Source organism: Varanus komodoensis, unplaced genomic scaffold (assembly GCF_004798865.1).
Source record: "Varanus komodoensis strain SLA01 unplaced genomic scaffold, ASM479886v1 scaffold5, whole genome shotgun sequence".
Taxonomy (NCBI): domain Eukaryota; kingdom Metazoa; phylum Chordata; class Lepidosauria; order Squamata; family Varanidae; genus Varanus; species Varanus komodoensis.
Window position 1 is genome coordinate 13,846,282 of NW_025336087.1, and position 11,183 is coordinate 13,857,464.

The window sequence follows — 11,183 nt, forward strand, 5'->3', positions numbered from 1 at the left end:
ATGGAGTACTACTTCTTTAGTGTCACCACTAGCTGAAATCAACTTTTATAATGAAAGTGTGCTTCCAGACAAGGTTTTTATTGTGCGATCATTCTGCCTCATTCATGAGTATTAGAATGTCTAGAAGTCATTTTCTGCTTGTAATCTTACGTTTTACCACTGTTGTTTTCACATTTTGCCTTTCCACAAACTAAGAGGAAAGGATTGTTGTCTTTTGCTTGATAAGGGGAAAGGATGGAGTAGCAGCATTGGGAGTAGTCAGTCTAGAAGCACCACAAATACTTGTGATCTGCCAATTCTCTTCCATTTCCTATTGACAGGTTTCCAAATGATAGAAAAAATGTGCATCTTGTGCTGGCTGTTGGCTAAATTCATCTGTTTGTTACTCGGTTTGAGGATATTTTCAGTTATCAGTATGAATGGTTTCTTGAAATCTGTTAGTTGATTGCATTAATGACAACAGTGGTGTTTATAGGGCAGGATGGTGCAGGGTTCCAAAACAGCAAGCCTACACACAGTGCTTGGATTCTGAGTTGTCAGGAGTTTCAGATAACAGCATACTGTACAACATTGTATCATAGCTCTCACCTGTGTCTGCTTAATTTTTATTGAGATCAAAGAACTGGGAAATCCTCCAGCCACTGTTTGTTCAGAGAAGAATAGGGGATGCAGAAAGACAAGTTGTTTATAGCATAAAGCTTGGTTTAAATGCTTTCCTTTCCTTCTGCGATAGTTTTTGGTCTAATAAGGAAGCTCCCATATAGTTTCCCTGTCTGATAAGCCCCTACAGAAGGTTGGCAGTTTGCTAGGAGGCTCCTAGAAAGTCTTAAATACTGTACCATGTTATACGAAAATCCAAACACCTTAGATCAAATGCATTTCTCCACAAACTATCAGATTTCATGTTAGAAGAATGCCGCTTGAATGCCTTTTTTGATGCTCTGATGCCCACCCAGGGACGCACAGCCGGGCCTTTTGCAGGGGATGGGGTATGAGGCAAGACTGAGGGAACTGGGTCTCTTCAGCCTGGAGGAGACTCAGAGGGGATATGTTGGTGACATACTGGTATGTGAGCGGATGTCACACGGAGATGGGTAGAGACCTGTTCTCCCCTGCAGAGGAAGGCAGGACGCGCTCCAACAGAGCCAAGCTCAGGGAACCAAGGCTCCATTTAGATGCCAGGAAGCACTTCCCGACAGTTAGGACCCCAAGGGTGTGCAATGGGCTTCCATGAGAGGTCGTTGAGGCCCCATCAGTGAGGGTGTTCAAAGATAGGATGGACATGTGCATGGTGGGCATGTCGTGAGCGGAGCTGGCTGGTGCCAGAGGTCAGACTAGATGGCCTGGGAGACCCCTTCTGACTCGCTCTGTTTCTATGTTTCTGATGCATGTAAACAGCAAGAGTCAACTTAAAAGTTATATATTACATGTTTATTATAGGGTATATTTTTTACATTTTGTTGAAAGATCAGATGTATTTACAATTTTTCTAAGATTTATATTGCTCTAATTTACAGTTCATAAGAAACCGCAGACCGTTTAAAATTGTGTTTACAAATTCTCTCAAGATGCAGCTACAAAGATGATCACTTTATAAACAAGCAAGATCCAGCTTGCTACACACCATTTTCATCAGATAGGTTTATTTTTTACAGTTCTTAGAGTTCTTTACAAAATTTCTATATAAACTTGTATGGCTTCAAAATTGTAACCTGCACCCCTTTGTGAATGTAAATTTGAGAACATTTAGTAAAAAGGTTAGATTAAAAGTGCTGAAATTTAGCATTTGCACTGATTTACAAATATCACATGATTAAAAATGGAGAATAAGTTGAATTTCAATAGTAAAATAGTCAACTGTTTAAATAGATTGGCTTGCAGATTACAATTAAGATTCCAGTAAAAGCCTGTTCCATTTGAAATGCCAATTATTTTAAAGTTCCAGTAAAAGTTCAGTAGAGACTATCATTTTGGAATGAAAATGCAGTATATATTGCTGCAAAGAAATAGTTAAAATTTGTATACAATAACACAGATGAAAAACAAAGTAATAATTTGACTACAGTCAATAATCTATGCATCAATTTGTTTTGAACTGAAGGAGTTTGGCATTTGGATGTGTAGGTGTAGAACTGCACACCAGATTGGATTATTTTCAGGGTGGGGAGGATGAGAACTTCAATGGGCTAATGATCATTTTTTTTAAATAAAAATCCTTCAGCCATTTAATCTTTAAAGGTAAGCCAGAGTTGATTTTGCTCACCCCCTAAAAATAACTGATAGTTCTCTCCCCACAAATGTTATTGTTGATTAATGATTCCACCGTAAATCTGGTGATATTTGGCCTAGCCTAAGTATAAATTCCTTTGAAATCAAGAAAATACATACACCTGTTGTTATCTTCTACCTTGTAGTGGGTTAACATTCACCATACTTTAAATGGTTATAGGCATTATATAAACATGGTTTACACATTCCAAGTTTGCAAGGTTACGGACACCCACATCGGATAATACCTGTAACTGCTTTTAATAAATGCTTTTTCTAGACAATGGAATTCAGAAAAGAATTTCCATACAGTTGTTGGTTACAGAATTCAATTATTCCCACAACTTTCAATTATACCATTTAATAAGGTCTTTACAACATAAGACATAGCATGCTTTGAAAATAGCACTTTATACTAAATATTATCTTGGATTACTTCATTTGTTGTTTAGACCTATTTTTAATCACTGTGTTCAAAGCAAAGGGCTAAAAGATTAATCCCAACGTTCAAATGTTAGTTGACTGATTTAATTGAAAATACGAATTAGAATTTTAATTTGCTCAAAACAATCTTTTAAAATCATGTCACTCCTCGAAAGCAACATTTACATTCATGTCATATATTTGAAATTTAAAAACTTTACAATCAAAGGGAAATTCTACAATTGTTGTTTAAAAATATAAGATACCTTCAGATTATACACATCTTTGGTGACAGTGAAGTTACATTTTGATTAAAAGTTGTGTGTGGCGGTGTGCATGTGTGTACCCACAAAGAAGCAAGTCCCTTTACACTGGCTGTATTTATTGCAATTAATCTATAAAGAAGTCATTTAATATTTTAAAGGCTGTTTTATAGTTAATTTAAGTTTCCCTTCTAAATCCCTGCCTAGGGAATTATGTAGTTGAACATGTTGCACAGAAAAGCACGATGTTTTCCGTGTGGAAGATAAAAACACTGAAAAAAAAAAATAAGAGGCACCTTAACATTTTGACAGGCACAGATTTAAAAAGGCACAAATGTTACACTTTTCATATAAAAATAAATTAATCTACAGCATTAAAATTACAACTCTCATAAAGTTAACTAATAGCAGAAATAAACATTTGTCTGCAACTTAAAAAAACCCAAAATTGCACTTTACATTTAAAATCATCTTATAAAATAATGTACATTTAATTATATATGGTATAATGGGAATCAAGTTATTTTGTATACATATCTCTTAACAAGATATGGAACATGAATATACAAGAGTGAAACAAAAATTACTTCGCCACTGTTTTGTTTATGGAATGGCAATAATGGAAACTGAAAAATAAAAGAGTAATATGTATAGAAAGCTAAAATATGCTGTGGTTGTTTACAGTGTCATAAAGCACCACACACTTTAAAAACCACAAATAATTGCTATTCGGACTCTGATGCTACATCAGCATTAAACCTCTGAGTAATTCTGTCTCTCTGTATTGCAGTCAATCTTGTACAGATAGTGTTGGAGTCTGCTTTCAGTGCTATTACAAAATATAGAATATTTCTAAACAATTTATTTTAAAAGTGCATTTTTGTTGGATATAAACTCCAAAAATTATGCAACATGTTTTCAAAAATTTATGCATGTTAAAATAGTGTTGGAAAAGTAATAGAAGACAAAATGAATTTCTGCCCATTGAAGTGACTATATTTCTTCTCAGGCTTTTCAGCAATCTGCCATATATCTACCTGAAATACACAGAAAAAGCTTTGTTGTTAATACCATTTTGTAAAGTAAAAACTTCAAACAGCTACACTGATTGCTATTATTTACAAACAACTTTCTTCTTTAAAAATGAATGCATAATGGCGCTACATTTTTAAGTAGCTTTCCACATGTTCACATACCATAGGAAATGGGCCACTGCCCTGATGAGTGTGAACACCCCAGCTTTCATCCAAATGTCGACGTCCTGCAGTTCTGTGATCAGCCCTATCCCCTACTGAACTCCAATCTTACATGAAGGTGGAGGCTCTTTGCTTGCTGTAAGGCTGAGGTTGCTGAAGAACTTTGGTCATTTATGGTCAAAGTCACTTGCCACCTTTTCCTATAGTACTACACAAAAAGGAAGCAGGGGACTTCCTTGACCGCTCAATTACTAAATGAGCAAGGGGGAATAGGAAAGAGTCAGGCAACTACAATGTTTGGCTTGGCTGTCAGCCTACAAAAATGTGTACTCATTGCTTATAATGCATATACTGCATGTTTTTCAAGAATTAAAATGAGTACTCAACTAACAAAGTGTTTACAACAGACTTGTTTGTAAAACATACACAAGTGTTTGTCATAGTGAACACTGTAAAAAGTAAAGTGGAGATGCATTTCTAAACACATTGTTCATGTGCCATGGACTAACATTCCTGCATACTCCTGCACACTCACTATAAATACAGGATATCTTCCCTTTGCACTTATGTAGGCTGATTGACAACCCATGCATATTTAGCAAATGTGTTTGCCAAGGAAGTGCTAATCCTATGGCCTGCTATGATTAATTTAATATTAGGATTCTTACCAGTGGCAAACCTCTTCTTTATTAGGGAAAGGCGATAGCCTGTGCCTACTAGTTCAACATCTACTCCTGAAAGAGTACTTCCCTCACTGATAAATTGCACTGCAAGTGTTGCTGGCTTGCTGGGTCCTTCTGAAACTTCAAATTTAGCTCTAAGGGAGCCAGAACCTATTCAGGAGAGAAAAAAATAAGAAAATACTCAAGGCAACAGTCATACAACAACAAAAAATTTAATACACCAAAACATAATACAAAACTGAATAAGGTACATCTCTTGCATTAACAGTATTTATGGACTAACTTTTAGGCCCTCATTTATAGACGTAACACAACTGGACCAACCTTTTTACAGCATTGCTTATTCTCCAGTTCTGCAGAATTCCTCCACAACCCACCCGGCTAGTAGTGGCATTACTACTTCTTGGCAGTTGGAATATGCATAAACATTCTTAAGCACTTCAATAGTTGAGCCAATAGTAAGAGATGTTTCATTTCAAATACTGCAGCCAGAGAACTTAAAGCCTACAGTTGTAGGGTACAACCTGAATCTACCTCATATTTTGTTGAGTTTATCTGATTTGGGGGGATAATAAGTTGTAAATATTATTTTTATGCAAATCAATATAATTTATACTTTTATATGCTCCCTTTCTCTGGCTAAAGTAAGCATCCTAAATATTATTGAAAGCCTTCTTTGCTACTTCGAATAAAGTAGCTTTTAGAGAAAAGTTAACAATTTATCAGGAAAACAGCCAAGTGCTATAAACACACTGTCTATATCTATAATCTATACCATCTCTAGGACCCAAGCAGGGTCCAAAAGAATGTTTATGTTTGCATAGGCTGTTTGTCTTACATAAAAGACTGTCAATTTATAGAACTTCCTTCTTTCATTTCAATTTTGTATCACTCAATAGCCAAGGTTCTATGGGCAGTTCACAAAAATTACAACTTACAAATACAATGTAATAAAAACATAATATGAAATGTATTTTACAGCATGTTTAAAATATTATATCCTACACATTTTAAGGGTAATTTAAATAGGCAAAGATAGCTATAATAAATACCAGGTCCTGAAAAAAATAACTGATATTACATGCCCCATCATATGCTATTAAATGTGTGGAACATTACCAAAAATATGACAAAGTTGGCACCAAGTTAATGATTATAAATGGAAAGTAACCAGAAAAAAAAAAACTATTCTTACCTCCATTTTCTGACTTTTCTGAAAGACCAGATAACTTCCAAAAAGCTTTCATCTGTTCTGAATTCCTGTAAGAAAAAAGGCAATGTTACTGAACTTTGAGTACCTTTAGTTTTTCAAATATATTGTACACTGGCAGCACAATCCTATACATGTCTACTTACAAATTTCACTGAATTCAATGAGACCTATTCCCAGAGACTGCAGCCTAGTAGACACTAGTACTAGGAAGGTAAGTGTCTAAATAGAAGGTATCTGGGCAAATAAAGTTAAATCCAATATCACACAACTTTATCTATGTTTGTTCAATGGAGCTCCCTTGCTCTCCTCCCTCTGTAGCACCCATATGCTCCCAAATCTGCTTGAGAGAGTTGGGGACCTACAGAACAGATTTGTGGCATGCAATGGGGCTGCAGTGGGGAGGAGAAATACATTCTGCTAGTGGTTTCCATTCTGTAGATGGATAGATAGTATTATTACAACCCATAATTAAAAATCACATTTATATGGGAGATAAGTGACAATGAAACATGAAAAAGAGCAGACATGTGTACACTAGCACACTCTTGGCTAACTAAAGATTCATGAGAATGGGTTACATTCAATCCTCTGTCCCTTCAAATCAAGACAAAGGAAAATAATATAAAAAGAGTAAGAAAACAACACCCCACTACGGAACAGAACTGTGATCGCAGCCATCTCCCCACGCCCCAGAGTGGGGAGATGGACACAATCGCAGTTGCTTTCATGCAGGGAAGGCATGCCTGATCAGAGGCACACTCCTGCAGGAAAGATGGCCATCTCCCCCACAGCTCTGCTTTGCTGCTCCCATCTTTCCTGCAGCGGCAAACCTCTGATCACACACGCTTTCCCTGCACGAACGCAACTGTGATCGTGGGATGGCTGCGATCTTGGTTGCTACCCAAAGTGGTGTTCGCGACTCAAGTCAAAATTTTTCAGAAAATTTTTTTCGTGACCCAATTTGTTTGTGAATCAAGGCATTCATGAGCCGAGGTACTGGAGTGAAACACATTTTACAAGGATTTCTAAGGCTATAGGAAATGTCAGACCACTGATCTACATAGATATAGGCAACAGAAAGCTTGGAGCTCATTTTGCACCTGTCCCCAGAGGTTTGTTGTTTGACTTTCAATCCCATTAACTTCAGTTGCTTTCCCTCATATGAGCAAAGCAAAATAAAAAAAACCACACAAATACATTCACAATACTCTTTAATTGCTTGACCACCATTGTGAACATCAACTGAGGCTATCAAGACACACATCTATCACAGCTGCAGACACTTGTGTATGAGCAAAAACATAGACAAAGGAAGGCGACCAACTAAAGAGCACAGGATCAAAGGCTTGATTTGAATGCTTTTCCAGCATGGAAAACATTAATACACTATTTGCATGTATTGAGCTCCACCAACACTGAGGGCAACATTTGAGATTGCAGCAGCAGTTCCTATGCATTTGAACACATGGGATTGTCTCAAGTTCTAGTAGAAACAGGAATGTAATGATCCAATTTTAACAGCAAAGAATATGTACAGGAAGTGAAGAACTTTCCACTGCCTCCAGCTTCTTCCCTCAAGGATTTTCTAATGCTTTGCTGAGAGAAAAGGCTTAAAGACGTGGACTATAGTTAGACTTAAACTGAGGGAGCAGAGGACATCATAAAAAACAGAAGACATCACTAAAATTAGGACTGCTTTTCACAAATGGTTTTAGAAGGTAGTATAATAAGTAATAGCATCATTTCATACAATATCAATTTTTTTTCTTTTTCTTGTAAGCCATCTCAAGACACTTGTAGTGGACAGCCTATAAAAGCTTTTAATGAATGAATGAATAATAAAATGAAAAAATACCATTTTGCTGGTGGGAGCGATTGCATATTCATTACACCTCCATCAACTGGAACCATGACCTGTATGTTAGACAGCATACTTGGCACTGCCATAGAAGCTGGATTGTATTTGTAATCAACTCTGACATCAGTAGTGCTGGCATTGCACTTCCAGTACGTGGCAAGATTCAAAGGTGTAGACTGGATGCCATTTGACAACACCTTGGAAAATAAACAAAAATATTATTATTCGATGTTTAGTCTGTCCCACCAAAGTTCTTCAAGTGTGTTAGGCAATACATAACAGCATACAAAAAATAAAAGCAACATTGGAAAAATACAGTATAATATAAAAGCAGCTAAAATGCTCAGATGAAGAAGAGCTTTGCCTGGTGCTAGAAAGAAAATAGTATGGATGCTAGGCAAGTCATTTTGAGGAAGGAATCCTACAAGCAGGGTGCCACCACTGAGAAGTCCTTTTATTATTGATCTGCCTAGCTTCATTCAGCACCTGGAAGAAAGCTCATAAAGATGACTCAAGAGCCTGAGAAGGTATACATGAAAGGAGACATCCCTTTAGATATTCTGGCCCAATCCAATAAAGGCTTTACAAGGTCAACACCAATCCTTTGAAATGGCTTTGGAAACTGACTGGAAGACATGAACAAAGCACTGTTGACAAATGCTCATACAGACCAGTCCCAGTTAGAAACTTGGCAACTTTGTTCTGGACTAATTGAAGTTTGTAAACTGTTTTCAAAGTCCCATGTACACTGCATTCCAGCAATTCAACTGGGAGCTTACCAAGGCATAGATAACTATATCTGCCCCGAGATAAATAAATATGCAAAATTTATTTTAACAAAATTCCTTTTGAAATGAAGATACCTAACTACTTCATTCATAAGCAAATAAATTAGAGCCTTATACAGTTTTATTTTCCATATGTGCAGGATTATTAAGTTCCAGTACTGTGCTGCATTTTACAGAAGTGTTATATATGTAGAAAGTAAATGGATTGTTGATAACATTCTCAGCTCCCACTATCAAAATAAAAAATCTTGTTACCTGATATTTGAGAACATCTACGTTATAATAAGAGGCAGAAGGATTCTGCTCTGATAGCTTCTTGAGGTAGACTGTGACAGCTTGCATGTCCATCCAAAAATCCTTTGTATTGGAATCACTTTGTGATGGATCACTGTGTGAAAAGGCAAGAGTGAAGATACAGGGTTTAGTTTCTTTTGTACACTAGAAATGTTTTAACAACCAACACATGTTAAAATCATTTTATCATCTTCTTAGGACTGCTTCTATGAACAGGGGGTTAGAACCTGGGCTTAAAGCTTATCTAAAATAATTGTTTCTCAGTTTTATCTTCTTTTAGTTTTGTACACCTGTTGATCCTTTTATTTCTTGTCTCGTACTGTAAATAAAGTTTATTGTTTCAAGCTTGGGTGGGCTCTGCTTCCACATCAGGTCCCAGTACAAAGTACAGAGCCTTTTCCTTTGTTCTCCCTAGTGTTTAGGGTTTTGGCTTGGGGCAGAGGCAGAGGATTCTGTCTGTTTTCTTGGTTCTGTTCCCTTTTCTCTGGGTCCTAAGGATATTCAGAAAGGTCCAGATATCCTTTAGCTTGGACTGGGCATTTGTACAAGGGGTAGTGGCAATGTGTTTGCCCACTAGTCACACTTTAGGGTGCAGAGAGTTTAGGGACAACCCCCTTAGCCTCCGTCTCACAGATCCCACCATTCCAAGAGAGTGATCAAGCATGCCAGTAACAATCACAGAGAATGCTAGAATTTGAAGTTAGCAAGAAGTACTCCTGTGGTCAAGGTCCCATAATCAGAAGCTGGAAAAAGACCAACTTTGCCTCACTCAGTCTCTTCAGACATTTACTATCCTAATCTCTTTAGAACTGTTCAGTTCTTCACTCCAGAAAGGACTTGCATATCATGCTACATATAACTAGTTATTGTTGCCAACCAATCTCTCCTAGAAGAAATATGTCTTACTTTCCTTTCTCTTAGCTTGTGACTCCAAACCCTCTAATATAAATATTAACTTGTAAAGGGATTACCAAAATTGAAATGAGCATGATAGGGGGGAAAAGCACAAAATATACATGTAGTTCAGTAAATTTGCATGGTAAACCAAGCTACTGGGTAAGCAAATCCAGATACAGAAAGTGGAAATACACAAAGCACATGGTTTGCTATTAGATAAAAAATAATACAAAACCTGTACACAAGTTGTGCATTTGGAAGAATCTGCTCTAGTTTGCTTGTATTTTTTACCCTGAAGCAGAGCACAGCTGGAGATGGATTGCTGGTGAAGACTTTAATAATTCCACTTGGGAATGAGACTGTCATATCACCAGTGATCTTCACAATACATCTAGAGAAAATGCAAAAATACAAACATTACTTTTGCAACAAGTTATTTGATGCATGCAACATTCTATAAGTATGTAATTGGATTTAGAATGCATTTTAACTGTGAACAAGTATTAGTTAACATTTAAATTGCTAATAGTGAACTCCCATACATGTTTCTTCATGACTCAGAACTAAGTGACAGGATTTGGTCAAGCCTTAGTAGCTGGGCTGTTGTGTTGCATGGCTTATGCCAAGGTTAAATAACTTAAAACATACCATGGGTTTGCAAGGGATATTTTACCTTATATAAGCTTTGCTTGCTGGGTTCACACATGACAGCTACCCAAGCGAGAATTGCTCATTCAGTATGGCAGGTACATGTGCCAGGGCCGTGAGTAACTCAGGGCATGACTTATGAATTCCATCAAGCTCAATGAATGAAACCTTGCTCCAGATGTCATTTTTTTCTGACATGGCCTATAGCATATTAGGTTGGTATTCTACTTACAGAGGTTACGTTCACCCAGTTTGGGGGGATCCTCAGACCCTTTCATAACCCAGCCTCATTCAGCACAGTCCCCAAGCCATCAGAAAAGGCTATTCTTTTTTTTTTTTTTTTTTTGAGGGGGAAGGATATTGGAAAGAGAAAGAAGCCAGAACCAGCTTCTGTTGGCCCCTTCTGTGTGCTTTTCTTGGGATCCAATCTACAATAAATAACTAAAGAAATACAAATACCTTTGAAAATCATTCTGAAATCACTATAGCACTAAGACAATTTCTACAGGGAACTCAAGCAGCAACCATGAAGCTCTGCACTCCTTGCCCTCTTCCAAAAAAATAAAAGCCTTGAAAAGCATTAGGGCACCAGATACTTGATCCTGTTCTTGAATCTCTCAGTTTTTAAACACAATCAGTTGTTCAGTGGGCA

General features: G+C 37.0%; 1 protein-coding gene across 1 annotated transcript in view; it reads right to left on the reverse strand.

Moving 5' to 3' along the window:
* Window positions 1-1,416: 1,416 nt before the first annotated feature.
* The window catches only part of FCHO2 (FCH and mu domain containing endocytic adaptor 2), an 81,764-nt gene continuing 71,997 nt past the window's right edge, over window positions 1,417-11,183 (reverse strand). Inside the window, exons 21-26 of the mRNA XM_044446544.1 lie at window positions 10,119-10,274; window positions 8,948-9,080; window positions 7,902-8,101; window positions 6,029-6,093; window positions 4,819-4,983; window positions 1,417-3,991 (exon numbers count right to left, since the gene is read on the reverse strand). Coding sequence (XP_044302479.1) covers window positions 3,969-3,991; window positions 4,819-4,983; window positions 6,029-6,093; window positions 7,902-8,101; window positions 8,948-9,080; window positions 10,119-10,274 — 742 coding nt within the window. The 3' untranslated portion in view covers window positions 1,417-3,968. The remainder of the gene's footprint in view (window positions 3,992-4,818; window positions 4,984-6,028; window positions 6,094-7,901; window positions 8,102-8,947; window positions 9,081-10,118; window positions 10,275-11,183) is intronic.